Genomic DNA, 20,815 nt, shown 5'->3' on the forward strand with positions numbered 1-20,815 from the left:
CCTCTCCCGGACCGCAGAGGGCGGGCGGCTGCACCGCGAAGCCAGCGAGCGCTTCGCCGCCGGCTACATCCAGTGCATGCACGAGGTGCACACCTTCGTCTCCGGCTGCCCCGGCATCGACGCCACCACGGCGGCCGAGCTGCTGAACCACCTGCTGGAGTCCATGCCGCTCAACGAGGGCGGCCTGCGGGACTTGATGGCGGACGTTCTGGCCGAGCCTTGGCCGGGCAGCGAGGCCGCACTCCCGCTGGCCGAGGCGGCCCTGGGCCTGGTGCTGCCCTCGCCGTCGTCCGGCGAAGAGACGTGCTCCGACTCGGACGAGGCGGAGGCCGAGCCGGGACAGACCCCCGCCCACGGACTGGAGGCGGCGCAGACCCGCGGCGTGCCCTCGCCCAAGTCCATGTGGAGGCCGTGGTAACGCTGCGAGCGGCGGGGCGGTGCAGCGCCTCGGGATTGGAACGCGGCCCTCCTGTCACCCCCGACGGGCTCGTGGCTGAACGAGAGCCGTTGCAGCGCGCAGACGGTGCGTGTGTGGCAGTTTGTAGCTGGGGGTCGTTTGTATGAGAGTGGGGGGACGGGATGGGGGAGGAGGGAGTTTTTTTAGTAGCAAAGCTCTTTGGATGCGCAGCCGTGGTCTCTTAACCCTGCCTCATCCTCTTGGCCCCTATAAGTGGCCCTGATAACACTCACTACCTTGTTCTCTTAAGAAAAAGCCTTCGTGCGGTTTAGATCCTGACGGGTAACTGCACGAGAGGCTCCATCTGCACACGGCGTTTGTGTTCTGATGACAGCACAGACCCCTGAAAGGGGCTCACGGAGCAGCTGTGCAGAGCAGCAGCCTAGCTCTTGCCTTCAGGGAAGGAAGAGCAGCAGGACCTGCTGGAGCTCTGCAGACATCCAGGACTGATGGCGGGGTGCCTGTAGAAATGAGCATCTTGATTCACATTTTGCTTTTAGCACATTTGAGTTCATTGTGACTTTATGTATATTAGGGTATCAAATCAAGTGTGTTTTTTTTATTTTTAATCTTTAATAAAAAAACTTGAACTCGCGGTGATTTCATGGATTGTTGCATTGTGCTGCTGCTTAACCACAAACGAAAGTATTTCTGTGTCTGGGGAACAGTGCTGCTAATTAATCATACTAAGCAGTGTTAGCTCAAGTATTGGAGTTAAAGTGTCTCTTAACATTACTGCACTGAGTAGCACACAATGACCCTTGCCACAGCCTGCCCAGCTGCCTCGCTCCCCATTACTTGCTCCCTTCTCACAGTGGTGGTGGTGCAGCTGCAGTCCTGAGACATTAGACACATCCTCTGCTGGGGCAGCGCAGCACTGATGATTGGTTTTGCTTTCAAATGCAAGGTTGGTTAGAGGATGGGGAAAGTATTTCTGAAGAGAGAAAAAAATAGTTTTAAGGGAATAGACTTCAGCACTGCTCTACGTGAGGTCTGATCCCTCTCATGTCCCTGCTGGGAAATGCCAGGTTATTTGTTCTGCAATACCACCTTCCAAAGAGCTGGCACTCTAAGGCGAGAAACAAAAACAATTGTTAAGTTTCTTAATACATGGAAGTTCCCAAACATAGAACAAGAGAGAAAGGAAGCAACCTAACCACCAGGGGATGAGACCTGTAACTTCCCTTTGTTAACAACCCTATGGAACAGTAAAAATGGAAAACAAGTACCCCTAGACTGCTCCTTATTTAATGTTACCTGGGGGGGCAGGTTCTTATTCAAGATTACCATCAGATTTAGCACAAAAGCAGAATAACTCATTTCCCTTTGAACTGGAGAGAAGGGCAAGAACCAGCTCCCCAGGAGGCAGTGAGAGCTGCTGTAATGACCTCTGCTTTAGGGAGGGAGGCCAGCATTTGAAGTGTAAATGAGGGGAGAACCTGGGACACTAGCACTATTGTAACAGCCTACGCACGAGATGACCTCTTGGACTGAGCCTGCCTCACTCTAGACCCAGAGCAAGGTCACTTTTTTTAAACAGCTATTACAGTGCCTGATGCCTTAGCTTCTGCTCACCTAGCCAAGATAACATCTCCTCAGAACATGCTATGCATTGCACCGTGATCCTGCTATGCTATAACAGAGCTTCGCCTGCCACCCAGAAACTGCCTTTCTATCCAGTGCTCCCAAAAAAGGAGAGAGCTACAGCTCCCAAGGGGTGGATACAGCCAGGAGCCCTATGGAGCTGGGCAGCCCATGAAGGAGCATGGCACCAGGGCCGTACGTAGCCCGTCCTACAGCTGACAGCAGCAAGCCCAGCTGCACAGCAGAACTGTGCTGCAGCCCTGCCCTGGGCTCTCTGGGTTAAGGTTTGACATCCAAAGCTGCTTCAGGGCCGGCTGCAGCTGTTGCAGGAATACCAGAGGCACTTGGCTCAGCTTCATTTCCATGAGATGAAAAGAGCTGGGTTAGGGCTCTTCTGTAACACTGCTGTGAGAGCATGTGCAAATCCTGACGCTTTGGTGACAGAAACACAGTAGAGAGTCAACATAAACTGCCAGTTTTGATTCAGCAGCAAATCAGCAGGGCAAGCTGCAGTCATCACTGCTAAGCAGCGCTGCAGCCATAGGAGAGAACTTTGCACTGGCCCTAAAGAAGTGGAGCTGCAGCCGGCCTTATCCCCTCACCTGCTCTCTCTCTGATTCTCCTACAAACTGCTGCGAATGTGGTTGCTCTTCCCACATCTGGGGACAACGTTGAGTGGTCACCCAGTGCTTCCTGCATGTGAGCCATGGCAGAAGCAAAGGCTGCGCCCATCCTGCAAACCCCACTGCTGCAGAAGGAGCTCCACACGTGCTGGCAATGGCCTTCAGACCAGGTACAGGATCAGCTGCCTTCCAAAGGCCAGGAGGAGTAGGAAGGGCTGTGGCAGAAGGGCAGCACGCCTTTCCCCTGCACACTTCTCAGCCCTGTGTTGGCTGAAAAGAAAGAGGCAGGTCAAAGCACTGCTCTTAGAGTTGTTTCATTTTTTTTTTTTTAAAGTGTCAAAAACATTTTAGAATTACGTTGGCAATAAAGCTCTTTTTTTTTTTTACATCCACAAATTAGATTGACAGAAAGTTAACCCTCTGATGAGGTGTTGCTGGTTTTATCCATTTGCATGTCTGTACCTTACTGCAAAGGTGTCGAATCTGACACTTGCTTGACAAAGGCAGGAAGGGGTGAGGTTCTGGGGTGGGACTGAGGAAGGAGGAGGGGAAGGAAGGGCTCCAGCAGCTTGGATGAAAAACCAGAAGCCTTTTCAAATCTTTCTTTACAGAAAGGACTGTCTTTATTTTCCACTCCAACAGACTATTAAACAGACTATCTGATCTGACAGTGCACTGCATTGTAAAGCGAGAAAGGAGCAGCACACAAACAGAGGGACTCTCGTTTGATATACGGTTGCAGAATAATTGAAAGAAGGGCTCTTTGCATGTCAGTCACTCGCACCTGTCACAGGGGAACAGCACTCCTTGTTAACCAGGTCAGCAGGCAGGACTCTGTTCAAACCCTCTCCAAAGCTTGGCAACACACATCGGGTCTTTGTTGGAGCCCTCAACCAGGGTGCAAGCTCCAGCTTTCAGACTCTCCAAATCTAGACATCTTCCTTCGTCAGCCACCAGCAAATATCACACAGCACACCACAAAGTTTTCACCTGCAAAATAAAGTGTCTGTTTCTATTCCACTTAAGAGTGAAAACAAATAAGGATGTAGCCCAGCACTCAGCAGCACAGCTAGCAAAAGAGGCCAACTTGCATACAGACATTCACGAGAGGCAAATTTCTGCTAAGCAGGCAATTTATTCCTGTCCATTACAGAGACAGCTTATAGTTCTTAGCATCCCAAGATGCTGTCCTTAGTAAAATGTTACTGAAAGAAATGATGGAAAAGCGGGATGTATTCCGAGACGCGTCCTGGGTTGGTCGTTAGTTAACACAGGCACCCACAGCCTCGCCATGGCATGGTGAGCTGCCCACAGATAACACCCCCAGCAGGCAATCCAGTCCCAGCATCCCCAGCTGTCAGAGCTCAGTTTTGGGACTCTCCCATCTATGGCCCCACCTCCAAGCATCAGCAGCAGGCACATGAGCACACACAAAGAGGTATCCAGCCCCAGCTGCTTTTCCTCCCCACGGGGGACATGGGAGCTGACACACAGGTTTTACAAATCTGGTGTTTAGCCTTTGGAACACACACAGACTTTTGCCCCAGCAGTTCTCCCTTCTCCCCACTGAGGAGAGCAGCTGGGTCACGCAGCACATCCCCTGCTGAGCTCTCCCCAGCAGCAACAGCTCAGGCTGTGCTCTCTCAGACCACTGAAACACAAACCAGTATAGATGGGACTCAGGAGAACATCCTCCCATTTCACAAAGTTGGGCACAAAGTTTTGAAGAAGGTCATGCAGGAAGCACACAAAACTCAGGGAACAAAGCAATCTGCCAAAACAGCTGGCTTAGCCTTAAGACTATATCCTTCCTCCACTTCTTAGGACATATTTTCATTTTCTTGCATGAGAAAAAAAATGGTTCACAGTTGTGTTTATGTATTCACATACAGATGTCTTGAACTAGTGGTTACCTAAATTGACAGCATCACTAAGTTGTGCAAATTGAGCATATTGGGCTCCTCTGTTTGCTGAGAGAAGAGGGAAAAAAATGCCATTCTGCCTCCTTCCATGGGATTTTTAGCTTCCTGTGGAAGCTTAGCATTCAATTACTGTTTTCAGCAAGTGTTAACCTCATTTCTGCATTTTGATAAAGTTTAAGAAATAAATCAAAACTGATGCAAAAACATTCAAACATGAAAATATACTTTATAGCAGAACATTTTAAACTTAACCTAGCTAAACAAGATGACTGAGGGCAACTTGATTGGTCATACTGCATGCAGTATGTCATATTACACTCCTTCCAGCTGAGCTTCAAATGGCCTTTTAATCCAATAAAGTAGAGCCTTAGATGCTGAGAGCTAGGCACTGAGTTTATATAGTTGTGAAGGTTGAAAAAGACATCTAACATCATCTGGTCCGTCCATTCACACACCACCAGTACTGCCCACTAAGCCATGTCCCTCAGTACCACACCTACTCCTTCCTTAGACACCTCCAGGACAGCCTGTGCCAGTGCCCCGCTGCTCTTTCTCAGAATTCTTCCTAGTATCCAACCTGAACCTCCCCTGGCACGACTTGAAGCTATTCCTCCTGTCCTTCCCAAAGTAAATACAAATTGCTTTGTTAAGAACTGAAAATACCGTATAAAATACAGCATACCGACAACTAGATTAGATGATCCTTTCTGCTCTTACATTTCTTAAGTATAAAACTACTTCAGTTTGTAGTCTTTTAGTTTTTACACTGAACTCAAATTATAGACTGAAAGCACAGCAAGTAGTTTTTCTCTGCAACTCAGAAAGCGCAGACCTGAGGCATCCTCCAGCATACTTCTGCAGACACTCGGGAATCACCCTGAGAGCTGAACTCAGCAAAAGCTCAGACCATTTAGGTACCAAGTAGAGCAGCCTAATTTAAAATCACCACCAAAAAGGTACACTTCAGAGTATCTCTAAATGACGTGCCCATTGAGAGCAAAGGGAGATTACCAGGAGCCTGCGTGCCCTCTTTGCTACGTGCTTCAGGAAGGATTCGGGGGCCCTCTAAGCAAGCTTCACTGTGTTTCTGCATTTGGACCATCTGTGAATGAGGCACACTAACAGAACTTCAGTTTCGTTCTCCTTAAACTGACTTTGCCAGAACCAACATGGGCTACATTGGGTCGCTACAAAATATTTTGTACTGTCACCATGCAAGTCTTTGCAGTTGACATCCCAGAGATAGAGAATGGGAGGAAAAATTAACCACAAAAGACAGCATCCTCATCGTCAGCCCTGCCAAGCTTTTCCACAGCTCAGAGAGGTGGTTTGCAGCACCTAAGGCCTGAAAAATCCGACAGGTTTCCAGGCAATTGGCCAAGATGCTTTTTGGTACTTGTGAGCAGCTTTTATAAAGCAAGTGTGTCTTCATTACACACAGCTGACCCCCAGTGGGGGTGAATTCAAACTATACTTTGGCTCTTGAGCCATTCCAAAACAATGTACAAGAATCTCTTTCCCTCCAAAGATACTTGCTGAGTAGAAAACTACATCTACATGCCTCTGAGCCTGGTCCACATCTGTTCTGCCCTTCACAGAAGGCAATTAACTGGTGAAAAAGCAGAAGTGTAACTGACTCTCCCTGGTTGGGCAGAAGGTGTACGTACCATCTTACAGAAATCCAGGTTCAGGAGCATATCTTCACTGAGAAGCAGCCACTCATTGCAGCTGCAGGTTTCCCCCTCATAAACCCTCCTACTGAATTGGGATTTTCTGAACACATGGACACACTTTCTCTGGGAAGTACATGATGGTGACTTAAGAGCAAGCTTCGCACTTCTGGGGAGCTTTGGGGTGCCTGTACAATGCACACAGGATGCTCTGTAGCTCCCAGAAAGCTTAATGAGAAGTGACATGATTTGGAAAGCTCCTAAATGCTCTTGTTTTCCAAAATAAGCTGATAATGCCCAAAAGGCACAATCACTCCATCATACCTACCTGATCTGCCCTGTGCAAATGCACAGCAGCAGCTGCCCAGAGCAGCACAGTTACATGGATGCCAGGACAGCTGAGCCACCAGCATGTCCACACCACTGCTTTTCTGCTGGAGGAGGGCACTGGCAGCACTTGGCTGTTCAGTAGTGACCAATGCAGACTGCCACACAGCACAGCAGCCATGGTGACTCAGTGACAGCAGAACAGGCTTCACTTTCAGTTGCTGCAGGAGGCAGGAAAAATGATTTGCATCATTCCAGCCATCACAGAGTCAGAGCTCCATTCCAGGGCCAAAACAACTCCAGTGACATAGTCTCCATAATTCAGCGCAAAACCACACCATCTGATGCTCTGTGCTCACTTCGGAGGACATTCCTCCCCCAGAACATCATTCCTTCGTTTGTAAAATTATAATCTGTTCCTCTAACCATTTTATTTATTAAACAAACAGACATTCTTACCCCCCCCATCTTTTGCTAGAAGGTCCGTCCAACAGCTACAAGGGAGGACAAGCAGTAATATCCTCTTGCTTGCTTTAACATAGAAGGTTTGTTTTTTTTATGTATTCATTTTTTACTTCAAAAGATGCAATGAAAATGTTACACTGATATGCCAGTTGTCATAACAACAATCAATAACATCTCACTTCAGTATAATTCTAACAAAGCTTCAAAGACAGAAAAATACTATCTCAGGGGTCATTATCCTGAGGGGTAGAGCAGAGATTAAACAGGAATGTGCCAACCAGGCCCATGAACACACATCTCCAAGGCACAGTCTAGCTCGTCATTCAGATGCAGGCTAACACTACTGACAATAGATTGTTTTCTAGAAAGGAAAACAAGATTGCTTTGTCTTTTGTGGCTTTATACACCAATTTACAGCTGTTAGAATCAATCAATTTATAGCACAGATACAAGAGAATTGCTGCAAAGAAGCTGATGGAAAAGCTTTCTTATTTGCCCGAAGGAAAAAGTGAAGGGGACTCATTCAGACAGCTCATGGGTCTTGCTGCTGCTCGCAGGAGCGACTGCTGCTTCACATAGCAAATGATGCACATCACTTTTCATCATACACGAGATTCAAACAAATACACTCAATGCAAGCAAAGGCTTCTACACTGCACAGGATGGATTCTGCCACCAGACACTCCTCCTTTCTTTCTCTGTTAACTTCAGAATTACATTAATGAAGAATTGGCCACGTGTCTTTCAAGGCAGGCTATTTATTACTGAGTTAGCCAATGCAGCTAAAAACAAACAAGCACACATCAAAACTTAGGCTCCAAAGTCTCATCTGACTAAAATAAGAGATGTAGGTATTAGTGAAGTAGTAAGTATTTGCACAAATAGCAAGTATTAATATAACTGGAGCAAGTGTATCTGTTGCTTCCCCTATCTTCTTGGTTTATTTGCTCATCCAAAGAATTTTATTAAGTCCTATCCAGCCCCAAACTCTTCAGAGTTCCTTGGCCAGCCTGGCAACGACAACTGACTGAGCAGCACACATAGATATAGAATTAATAGATAACGTAGGCCATTCAGGAAATGAAATATGCAAAGAATTGCTGTGGCATAAAATAAACAGATCAAGAAATAAAAACCAAAACCACATGCGTTCAAGCATGAAGGAGTTTGTTGGCTTGCTTTTGTTGTCTTCCTCTCCTTTGCTCCAAAACAGCAATGCTTCCAAGCAAGTTGTTTGCCTACATTGGGAAAACAGGTCCCCACAGTAATAGCAGTACTGAGAGGATTCTCAAGTATTACCTTTGCCCTTGAATAAATTAGATGCCACACCAAGAACCTGTAAATTTTCTATACAGAAACAGGTGGGCTCTTTGGCCTGACAACCCTCCTCTAAGTTGCCTTCACAGCACAGTATACACAGAGTCATCACACTGAATCATCAGCAAGGAATAGACCGTTGCTGCAGGAGAACAGCAGTATTGGCCAAGCAAAAAATAAAGGATCTCAGTTCATGTCACCATTTCTGGAAAAGCTTTAGTTCACAAGGAAACTATCAGCTTCTTGTCTTCACTTTTATTTCTTTTGTATGAAAAACAAAAGGAGTGCCACTCACAGTACATTTCCTCTGGAAATGGAGCAGAACCCTATGACGTGTAAATGGGGAAGACTGTTATCTGGTCCAAACCAGAAGATTTCACCATTCCTTCAACTGCTGAAACACATCAATGGTCAGCCTTCCTCAGATTCCTGCTGGCATGGCACAAGTTGCAGAGGAATCAACACTGCTGGAACACAGCAGGGGAACCTACCTGGTACCACCGGTTTGTTTTCTGTAGTTCTTGTAACCATGGCATCTGGGCAGCAAGAAATAAACACGCAGTGTCCAGAACGGAAGTGCTTCTATTTCCTGTTCCTCTCCTGAAACAAAAGAGTGCCTTTTTTTACATGCAATTTGTGCTTACTGTTCTTGTTTTTAACAAACATTAGTATTAAGTAACTATCTATCAAATGTTACTTATTTAGGTTTGGTATTCAAAACCACCAAAATCTGAAGTATCTGGAGGCATGACTTTGGTTGACTTAGTTTCTAAGCATTACTCCTGTACCTGCACTCTGGCACTTGGTAATTTAGTCTAGCAGAGAAACCAAGAGAACACAATCCTTCCTGAGGTTTGGTGCTACTTTTGCCATGGGCTCTAAACCTCAACTTCTGTCTCCAGCCTTCTTTTCCCCACCCCCACAGCCCCTCTTTATGCCCAGACCCAGACATGGGACAATTTCAACCTTCCTTGCTTTGACAGTTTTTGTTTGTTTGTTTGTTTGTTTTTTATGGCCATAGTCCACGGAGGCACAGATTTAACCCTATGCCTGCCTTTTCTGTCTGAATTTCAGTACTCTGACTCTACTCAACTGTTCTTTAAGGTCCAAGTATCCACATGACCTCACAGACATTCATCTTCACCTCTCTCAAATTCTCTCTGACAAGTGCTCCATCTCTCCCAAAGGAAGATAAGCAGTGTTTAGCTGCTGATAAAACTATTTTTAAAAAGGCAGTGTTTAGTGATTTCAAAGAAGAAGCAGTGCCCTTTGGACCTCTGTCATTATCTTCTTCCTTCAATTCTTTCAATAAAGTCACAAACCACAGTGCAACAACCCAAATGTTTCCAGAGCAACAAACTGTCAGGTTCTATATATAGCCCACATGTCACAATTCCATCCTCATCTTATCTAGGAGTGTTAGAAGTACGGCAACACACAATGCTTGGAAAGTTCCAGATACATTTAATATAGCAGTTTACTCATAGCAAGTCTTGGCAATCAACTCCAATTAAGTACTATTGTGCATTGATAAAATCTATTAGGCTTGGAGAAGGGTACTGGCATCCATTTCATGAAGAACAAATAATACGTCTCTCTCCAACATGCTACTCTCAATCCAAAACCAAATTTTGTATCTGAAAGCTGTAAGTTCTCTTCAGCAATACTCAAACAAACAAGTTAGACTATGTAAGGCAGCTAGTGATAAATTCCATCTCCACTTATAAGCATCTTAATCACATTAGGATGTAGTGCTGTGCTTCTTGGACCTAACTTACTGCAGCCCTCTCAGATACATTGATGATTTACGTTATGCTGGCCAAGATATCCTGACCTTTCCCTCTATTACTCTAATTTGTCCTCTTGAAAGGCACTATGGGTAGAGCTATTGTTCAATGACTTCCTGAGCATTTGGACCCTCTGCCAAATACATTCAGACTCCACCTGTAAAGCCATTGTTATCAGCCCAATGAGTAGAAGTTAACACCATAAAATTCATTAGCCTATGGACACTAAATTAGGAGACAGAGACAGTCCTGTATCACTTCAAACTAATTCTACCCATAAGCGAACTCTGTAAAAATATTTACAGTTATGTAGTCTGGTTCAGTTGATATCATTCAGCTGTGAAACTGAAAACTGTAAACATTTTATACAGACTTGGATACAGATATCTTCATTTTGTTATTCTGTTAGCCAAGAAATCATCAAACAGCTTCTTTCACCACTCCAACAGATTTTCCCTGAAAACCTATGCCACAAATTCCTGGAAATTCCGTTCTTTAAGTGTAAGATTCAGGCATCAACTTCTAACAGCAAAGTACATACATCAGGGAAAAGATTCTAAGTGGAGCACTAGGACTCATACAGTTGTACACAAGCATTTTCATAATCGGGTCTCTGTACTGATTTCAGTTAATTTCACTGCTGACAAGGTGATTCCACAGCAGTTTTAATATGCGGCCTGTCTACACCCAAAGCTTTAAGAACTTCCATTCAAAGCAGTTTGGTAATCATCTTCTCATTTATGCACAACTAAAGCCAAGGGAAGAAAAATTCCTTTATTCTTTATGTTATAATGGAATCCTTCATTGTTGCCATGTGATTAGGGCATAAGCCTTTTTCTTGAGTCATACCAGTACAGCAAACTGACGAGGTTGTTATAAACCTTCCATACCACCCCTGAAAACACTGTCCTCTTTCATTACCACTAAGAAAAAGGAGCTGGTGAACTGTTCACTATCTTGTTCACCAGATCAAACCTTTGTCAAGCTACTTACTCGTGAGGGTTTAGGAAATACTGGAATATCTGGAAACTACACTTACAGAAGTTACTTTCCTCCTAGTTTGCCAGTTTGTCACTTTGTCAGAAGTTCTTTGAGCCAGAGGCTTATCAATACACTAGTTTCTTTCCATCTTCTCTAGGAAGAAAAGAAAACAATAATCAAGGATATTGTTGCTCAACAAGGAGAACAAATGTTCTCCAAATTCATGACAGTGGACTACAATAGGATGCTTTTCAGTACCTCATTTCTCTTTCCTAAGAAGATATTTTATATTCACGATCACTATCATTGGGCCAACAGCACTTCATTAAGAACCTTCCCAGCATCTTATCTGAAATTAAAGTTACAAATCTTTCCTTTTACCATCAAAGAATGTAATAAACTCAATAGCTCAGGAGACAGGAAGCTGAACAGGGAAAGAACAGGGGCAGCAGAAGTGCCAGACTAAGTCACAGGACACCAGTGACGCCTAGGGGCTACAGAGGTGGGAGAAGCTGTCAGACAAAGCCTGCTCCCAGCAGCTCTGCAGTGCTAAGAGCAGTTATCTGAGTGCACATTGCCAAGGTGGCAAATGCCTGAAGTCACATCTGGCTTGTAACCTTCTTACATTCACAACTGGGAAGCAGAAACACTTGAAATATACCTAATAATTCATCAGCAGCACTTTGGTTCTCACACCGTAATATATCAGTTATCAAAACTTACATCCAAACACTCACATAACACCTCCTCACCTGAGCTGCATACCTTGCATAAGGGCACGACTCAGACTTGAAGTTCTGTGAACTGCTTTACCAATACACATGTTCTGCACGTTTTGTTAAGCAAGGATCCAAGGTGCTATCATGACAGAAGTGTTTTCAGACCTCACTACATAGAGCTACTTGTGTATTTAGGGTCAATTCAGAAGACTTCAGTGGAACTTGATGAATACATCATCCAAGTGTACCTTAAGATGCAGTAAATCCAGGTAACACTGTACACAACACAAGTTTTACCTTTGGAGTGAAGGCAATTCACCTGCATGGTGCACTGTTTTGGGTTTTTTTGTTTTTGTTTTTTGCAGAAACACCACGATTTCATAGCTTGCAAATTCCTGGCTCCCTCACCATCACACTATGAATAGCACCAGCTTTTCTGTTAAAAAATAAAGTATCATAAAACAGGGAAAAAAAGTACACCTAATTCAGCTCTGAAAACCTGTGTATTTCCTAATCTAGAAGGAAGGAGTGGGGCTGAAGCAATATCTGACACCCACTTAGTTTCACAGCAACATAGAAAATAGAAATATTCAGATTCCCCACTTCCTCCAGCCAGAGTGCAGAACAAGAACTTCAGCAATGACTAATCACCATACAATTCACATTCATGGGGCTTAACCAAAACTCCCTATCCATAAGCTACTGTTTAAAGCTACAGAGGACAGTAGTATTTAATGACATTAAACAAAGTAAAAAGGACAGCACATCTGCTGCTGCTTTCAAACACCACACAGAACTCAGCCACATACCCTCTTCCAGGTATTAGTTTGCACACTCAGAACAGCTGGTCAGTCTAAAGATTCTGCCTTACATTTCATCACTAAGCTTTCAAGTCGGACAAACTGGCAGCAACTCAGCATAATAAGCCACAACTAACTTGTGGCAACTAACACAGCTTGCAAGTTCTTGTTTGGGGTAACAGCTCAGAACCGAGCTGCAATATGTGTATTTTTTGCTTCTTACATGGAGTAGAAGGCTCAAGAAACAGAAAGACAACTAAAAATATATCTGTTTTATTTACCAGTTTTCTAAAAAGCAAAGTCATAAAAATTAGTCACAAGTGGCAAAACCAAAATATATTGCACAGTGTACAGAAAACATTGTTGACATGTTGACAAAGTGTCATCACAAATAAATCATCTTACAACAGCTTGGAAAAATTACAGCTTCAGAATCTTATCTATAAATGGAGGCATGTAGATTTAAAGTTACAGGAAAATATTTAATACCACCCTGTAAATGCAAACACTTTAAGGATGCAAGAATAAGACCGTAATTAAGCACATCCACAAAATGCTCTAAATATACTTTTCTCTTCCTTTCACTAAGTTATGCTTACAAGATGGTCATTGAAAAAAAAGAAATGAGAACAAAAAAAAAAGAAAACACAACAGAAAAAAAAAAAACATGCTAAAGCAAAGAAGTTCACAAAGTGGTTGAGAAGTCCCTGAAAATAATGTTTAATAATGATGCACTCCTTTATATATAAAGCTTTTATTTTTCCCAAACCCTGGTCCAATTAAAACTACTTGTGTTTACATGTAATAAAACACAAAAAAGGAATATGTAATATGCTGGTATAGCTGCACTGTTCTGTTTATGATTGAAACATTTAACATATTGGACTTGAACACCAACATTTTAATGTTTCTCATTCAGTTTATATACATCTACTGAAGTTTGATCTTGCAGAACTGTTAAAGACAGGAATCAGATCATACTGATGAGTGTTTCATACTATGTTTAAGATACTTGCTTTTGAAGCAGTGATTCTACTTTTTTTGTAATTTCACATGTTCCAACTGAAGAACCTGTCTCCATTGCAAATTTCCTTATGACAATGTCCAATTAATAATTAATTCACACATTTCTTCCACTAAGCAAATACCAGTTGCTTCAGCACGTTTTTATGGTGCCAGATCTGCCTTCATGTCCTCTTTGTATGCAAAGAGAAACATTTTTATATAATTAACTTCAAATTTCAGTGAATAGAAATGTTACCTTAATATTAAAAAAGAAAAATCTTTCATGAAAATATTTTAAGACAAACATAGCAAAGTTAATTGAGTTTCTCCACGTTTTTAACCCCCAAGACCTACAGCTGACATCTAGCAATGCTGCAACTAGATTTCTTCTAACTAATCAATACTGATAGTTACTCTCTTTAGTTCTCTTCCCACATCCAACATGTACAAACAACACAAGGACAAAGTACACATTATTCAAGTTGATACAATCGCTGAGGCATTAAAATTAAATCCTTGACAAGAAAGGACTCCAGCCACACCAAGTGTTAGATTACGTAATCTGTGAAAGTCAATGGTATTCTCAAAATCTCTTTTTATAAGAAATATCTTCCAATTATGAGAAATGTCTAATCCTCTCTTGCCACATGCAAGCTTTATGTCTGTTTAGCCAAACAGAAAAACGGACGGCCAACATCTTAACAGAACAGACCAAAAATAAAGGTTAAGGTTACGCCACGTTTTGTCTCAGTCACTGGATCATACACGGTCATCCTGTGTGTTTTTAAATTTTTAGCAGAGATTTTCTGTGTATAAATTCTCAGAAATCATGCTTCAAGATAACAAGCAGTTCATAGAATTGCAGTGTCCATTGAAACCAAAGGCTACAGAGTTGTCAGCACTCACCTACGCTTCCTTAAGTATCCATGTAAGTATTTTAACCCAAGGTCATCTTAGAAAATTAGTTTAACATTTCTCTTAGGCAAAAAGTTCCTATAGTCAAAACTATAGGAAACCAAGAGGATGAGTCAACTGGTATGAAAAGGGCAAGTTTGAACTGATTTTCTTGAAGGTTATTTCTTCCACTATGCTGGACCACTTCAAACATTAAGAGCAATGCTAAAGAGCTTCTAAGCAAGATTCCTAGAACAATTTATAACTTATTCATTATTCAAAGATTTGAAGAACTATATGTTTACAGGGGATTTTCAGTACTCACAGTACTCATTGACCCACTCAGTAGGCATCAATGAAAGCTTTTATAGTTTACAAAGAAAAACTTGAGGCATATAAGTGCAAAATATGAGTCTTTTTCATTAAATAAAAGCTATACCATCTTCAACAATGTCCTTACTGGGAAGAGATTGCCACCATTTAAAAAGAGATTCTTTCACAAATGACTCTTTTAGAGCAAGAAAAACATCTGTATTATGAACCGGATTCATCTTGCTGGAAACAAGATTAAAACCTTAACGGATCATGACTTAATTTTGAAGCAGCTTTAAAAGCAACAGGCTCAAAGGCTATGTTTGTTCTTCACTGACTTGATTCAGGGAGACCAGATTGTTCTCCCCACTGTCTTCAATCATTTCATTAAGGTCCATTTCATGGATTTCTTCATCATATGATGTATAAAAATTGCTCTGTATATTGTCCTCACAAAAAATACATTCCTAAAACAAAACACAAAAAAACATTAAGTCAAAGAAAAGAGAGCATTTTCTAAACATCAGTCCATTTGCATGTGATCCCTGATTCCAAAGGAATCTGTAAATTTGTGCTACACTCAGGTGTATTCCATTCCCCAACTGCTCCCACACAATTTATAACACGTAGTAAATCAACACAAGGTACTCAACAACTCTACTATGAACAGTTACATCACAGAACATTTACAATTCTGACATCTTGTAAGCACTATAAAATTTTTCCTACATTTGATTGCTAACACTGATATGTGAATACGCTCATGTCAGCTGCACTACTTAAGAGACTGAAGAACTGTAGTTTCACACCTGTCGGATGCTCTCACATTAATGCTGCTGTTACATTAATAACAGGAGAAGGATTTATTTACATTCTATTGCATGAATAAAGAGAGCCTCTGCATTTGATAGCTTATCTGAAAAAACCTGCAAATGATGGAGAGCTTATGGAAGCGGAATGCAATCAGTTATTTGTAAGTAAAATTCACATATAACCAATAAAACTGCAAGAATTCTTTTTTTTCCCCCCCAGTTTGTTTCCTGAGCTATTAATCTACTTATGCAATCTGAACAAGATATGATCCTGTAGGAAAAATTCAATACAGAGAAGGAAAGCTGTACTCCCATTCATCACTCACTTTCAAGGAAGAAATAGGTTTTTATGCACAAAACAAGTGTGTTTTTCATGTCATACGAAATTTTTATGCAATGAAATTACTGTCTGCATTAATACATAATTTCAAAGAGATGCAACAAAACTAGAAATAGCAAGGACATTTCTTATACTAAATTCACTACTACTTTGACTACTGGAAAGATTTCTGGTAAGTTAAATCAAGCCAGAAGCCACTGCAAGCAAGTTCAATTTTAACTTTTTCTCAGTATAACTGACCAAGCTTTCCAAACAGGAATGGAAAACTAACACAGGCAGCTGATAACAAGCATTGTTATACATGCAAAAAATAATAAACTAATCTAAACTTACAGAATTAGCAACAGTCTTTGGCAGTCCACCTTGCTGGATCCATGGATGAACTTCAATAAGCTCTCTTTTTTGGTCTTCAGTAAATTTTGGTTGTAGTTTCTGCATTTGCTTTAATTTCAGCTTATCTTCTTTTAAAACTGTTTCCAAATCTCTAAAATGAAATGTATTCAGAAATTGAGCTTCAATTCTTTTGGGACTTGACACCTACATGAGTTACACAATCAAATACAATCATTTTTTTTAAAACTATTTTTGTTCTAAATTGTTAAGCTTACAAATCTGACATATTTATATAATATATATAAAATACATATATTTATATAAGAGTGATTATTTCAGCAGCACTCTACATTTGCAGAAAACTAAACTTCAATGCATCTCTGCTGGCTCATTGTCCTTCCAAATCCCACTGAGAATGGCCTGCTTAGAGCTATTAAGGCAGTACTACCAGCGAAACAAAGAAGTTCAGCATCCCTCTGCAGCTCCTGCACTGAGTTCTGAGTTCTCCTTCAGCAGGACAACCTGAATCAGACACTAGATGCACATATGAGATATGCATTACCTTCCAAAAAATATACACAGTTAACCTAAACTCAGGTAACAGACCTAAAAAAACCAAGTCATCCTTTTCCAGAACTTCTCAGGTAGTATGAAAAAGATAGAAAGGAAGCAACAATTCTTGACACTGACCTAAACATTTAAATACGTTGTCTTCTATTGAGACAGTCATTCAGTTCACCCCACTCCCCCAGCATGCATGCAGTTTATGAAGTACTGAGGTACTGGAATTACCTAGAGGGTATCTGGTAAGTCATCATAACGGTGTCATCTGTGTTTGCCATCAAAAGCCATATCGGATCCTGAAGAACATACTTAATGAAGTGCTCACTTTCTTCTATTTCTGCCTTCATTTTTGTTTTATGATGGTTTTCTGAAGAATCAATACTCCCGAAGTATTTGCTGGTATGACTAGTTTCACTACTGCCTTTAAAAAAAAAAATTAAAGATTCGTTAGAAATTGTCAAATAGATCACTTCAGTATTTTTGAAGTTAGAAACAGTTAAAAAGAACTGAAAGCATAAAATATCATCACCATTTTATTTCATTTTTAAACAAAAGGTACTCATCTTCCCACTTAGGTAATATTTTAAACATTTTTTAAAACCCAATCATTAAAGCCAAACCTCTAGTTAAGTTGCAATAGAATAATCAACTAAATGAAAATAAATTTGAAACACCAAGGATTATGGTATTCCCTCTTCATTACCCCAGCAAGAATATGAAATGTTTTATAGACTATGTGCACACAAAAAAAATCAGAAGTTCTATACTGTAAATCATAGTAGAGAGGACTGTCATGTGATGCAATGAAGAAAAAAAAAGAATGAAGATTAAATACAGGAGTGATTTTTCCATGAAGCACTCAGCATTCACCTGATGTCTGTAGTACATCATACTGCAATGCTCCTAAAATGCTAGGAGTATTCACTGCCTGTGTTACCTGTTCTGCTCCCTGACATGTCACAGCCATTCGATCCAGACCCAAGAGATTCAGCAGCTGCAGATACGCCGCTCCCTGATGAAGCTGAGCCAGTGCCTGAGCATGCATCTTCTTGAAGTAAAATGTCAAGCAGGACACTGGACATGGAGAGCGCATCGCTATTTTGAGCATCCATTGGAGACTCAGCCTGGTGATAGGAAGAGGAAGGAACAGAAAATTACAGTCATCTCATCTTCAGTTCCTTAAATTTAGTATTAATCCACCTCACTTGGTATTCTGCTAAGCTTACACTGCTTTTTGTTTGTCAATGTAAACAGTTACAGCACTGCTAACCCTCATTAAAAGTTGGCTTAAAGAACTTCAGAAATTAACATTGACAAAGAACTACACTGTAATACAAGAAGTAGCTTCAGATATATCCTCAGTGCCTTCCTGAACTAATGGCTGCTCTGCCTTCATGTTCAAGTAAATGATGATGTAATTACAGAAAGTGATATTTTGCAGATTTCTGAACAATGGGAAATAGCCTTTTGAAGAAATTCAAAAGGATTTCCCATCCAAATTGTTAGTATTAATTTTTGTTATCAAGCTTATTTTAATCCAGTAGTGACATCTCAGAGCATGCAGTAAGTTTCAAGCTATCACAGATGCACTTCTTTACCACTGCACAAATCCAAAGTGTTTCATGTATGTACATATATACACATTATATACTACATACATACACACACTTGTTCTCAAGATCATGAAGCTGCAAGCATGTAATAACAGAATACAGAAGGTTTCTGCATGATGTCAATAAAGTTTGGAAGTTTCACTAGAAAAACAGATAAATATATTCCTTTCTGTTCCCCCTCTGTTCATCCCCATTAAGAATCAGTATCAAGATTATTAGGTAAAATTAATAATCTAGAAACTAAGCAACTAAGTTCCTCAGAGCAAGGAACAAGCATGTTTGTACATTTGTCCTTCCTCCTCCACAATTTCTCATGTTGGTACATACTTATGACAAACTATGCAACAGTAATCTAATCAGCTGTTAGCATCAGCACTAATTATGCTCTATGGCTGATTACTTGGAGCAGGTCAGATCTCAGGCATGCCAGTAAGAGCCACACCTTCCAATGCCTGCTTTCCTTTAAACAGCACTGAACTCAAATTGTACTCTGTACACTGTCAGATGCAGTGAACAGTTATAACCCACATTAGAAGAAAAGCCAGAGGTAGGAAGACATTCTAGAAGGCTTAGGTTGCATCCCATCAGTGACTTAGCACTCAGAAAGACACTGTGCAGAATCTGTAGACAACAGTAATATATCAGTCTATATCATCATCATAGAAATCTTTACAGACACAGCAGTCCATCTGAGGTTTGTTTATAGTTTAATTGATCCATCAAATTTAAACAAGCCAGGAAAAGAAGCTGAAGTTATCAAACAGCTCTGTACAGCTTTAGGGGACAGTGCACTAAGAAAACAAAATAGTTAATGTCTGCAAGCAATATCTCATAGTTTATTTTGACTACTTGTTTGTAAACAAAGAGATGATTTTCTTTATATTAGCTTCTTTCGAGACCTCAGTTACAGACTGCTTCCCCCTCACTCTCTTCTCAGAAATGCACTACCCAAAAACTTCTTGCTAAACATTAAAAAAAGTGAACCAGTAATGTGAAATCTATTTCAGTGCTTCTCAACGAATACATTAGCACTCACATTAGAAGAAGCAGAGCAAAACTGATTTTGGATTTGTTTTCAAGTTTCCTGGGGTAACTTCAGGAGAACAAGAAGACTGTCTTAAACTTTAAAAGTTAACATTATTCAAACAATTAGATTTCACATTTATTCAGTCTACCACAATCTGAGTTTACTAACTGCAATAGCGACTCCATCTCTAGAGACTATAGACCACTTATTAAAACATAAGGTCCACAAGTGAGTTTTGAAGATGATAAAACAGAGACAAGAAAACAGAAGAAGGTAGAAGATCCACTGTGGGTATCTCTACATTTTAACAACCTTACATATTCTTAGAGTGCCAAGATTCTAAAAGGAAAACACACATGCACAAAAAGAACATCAACATACTTACTGGTAGGGATCCCTTTCCACTACCATCATCAGTTGTCATGATTTTGCCTATGGCTCCTTCCTCATTTAGAGCTCCATGCAAACCTGCAGGGGCTCCGCTTTCCACAGTTTTTGTGTTTTCTTCTAACTGTAGAAGATTCAGAGGAGAACTACACCTTGATTGAAATAAAGGCGGTGAAGCCTGGTCTTGAGGACCCACTGACTGTGGAGTGCAGGAACGGGATGGCTCGTTTCGTGTCTCTGTAACAGGAACCTTTTCAATTTCTGTCGGTGGATTATAATGGAATGGTTGCGTTGGAAAAAACGCCTGTTGTGGGAAAGGGGTAGGTGTAGTGAATGGAGGCTGCGCTGGAAATACTGTCTGAGAAGAGAAAGCAGGATGGGTAGGAAAATTGGCTTGGCTGTGATAAAGCGTTTGAGGTAAGCTATTGTTCATTTCTGGGTAGACATAGTTGGGGAGCACAAGAGCTACAACAGGTGTCATAAGGGGGGCAGAAAACTGGGACGGTTGCACAGGGCAAGTATTTCCCGAGTCTGGCAGCTGATTAAAACCAGAGACTGAAGTCTCAGGAGCTGGTGGCACTGTCCCTGCTGCTGCTGGAAAAACAGGAAGTGGATATGCAGGCATAACAGTTGGAAAAGACATCGCTGAATAGCTTGCTTGTGAAGTGTCTGATGGTGACCAAGCAGTAGTATTTAAACCCTGAAGAGGAAAGCGATGGGGGAATTTAGTTCCAGAAGCTGTACTGTCCGAAGACTCCTGTGGTTTAATGCGTTTTGATTTCCTATTTTTCCCACTTTTCTTCCAAGGCTGATCCATTCCAGAAGTTCCATTTCGTTGTCCACGGCCACCTGCAAAAACAAAAACAATGACCAAAA

The 20,815-nt window shown here is 41.5% G+C and overlaps 2 protein-coding genes and 1 long non-coding RNA gene across 3 annotated transcripts; 1 reads left to right on the plus strand and 2 right to left on the minus strand.

Annotated features, from left to right (window-relative positions):
* Positions 1-4: 4 nt before the first annotated feature.
* Positions 5-1,062, plus strand: HES6 (hes family bHLH transcription factor 6; the record flags this gene model as incomplete). Its single annotated transcript, XM_010716683.2, has 1 exon — positions 5-1,062. A coding segment is annotated over one exon (414 nt), but the record flags the coding sequence as incomplete, so codon positions are not given.
* Positions 1,063-3,038: 1,976 nt separating this feature from the next.
* Positions 3,039-12,380, minus strand: LOC109369466. The gene is made up of 3 exons (XR_004160951.1): positions 11,192-12,380; positions 8,857-8,965; positions 3,039-3,654 (listed from the first exon to the last, which is right to left on the minus strand). It is a non-coding gene; the product is annotated as an uncharacterized LOC109369466 (long non-coding RNA).
* A 523-nt stretch (positions 12,381-12,903) lies between these two features.
* LOC104912585 (period circadian protein homolog 2) lies at positions 12,904-20,788 on the minus strand (the record flags this gene model as incomplete). The annotated part of the gene is given in 5 exon segments (XM_010716467.3): positions 12,904-15,330; positions 16,349-16,499; positions 17,141-17,333; positions 17,850-18,036; positions 19,938-20,788. Coding segments are annotated over 5 exon segments (1,532 nt in total), but the record flags the coding sequence as incomplete, so codon positions are not given.
* Positions 20,789-20,815: the final 27 nt, after the last annotated feature.

Source organism: Meleagris gallopavo, chromosome 11, assembly GCF_000146605.3.
Source record: "Meleagris gallopavo isolate NT-WF06-2002-E0010 breed Aviagen turkey brand Nicholas breeding stock chromosome 11, Turkey_5.1, whole genome shotgun sequence".
Classification (NCBI taxonomy): domain Eukaryota; kingdom Metazoa; phylum Chordata; class Aves; order Galliformes; family Phasianidae; genus Meleagris; species Meleagris gallopavo.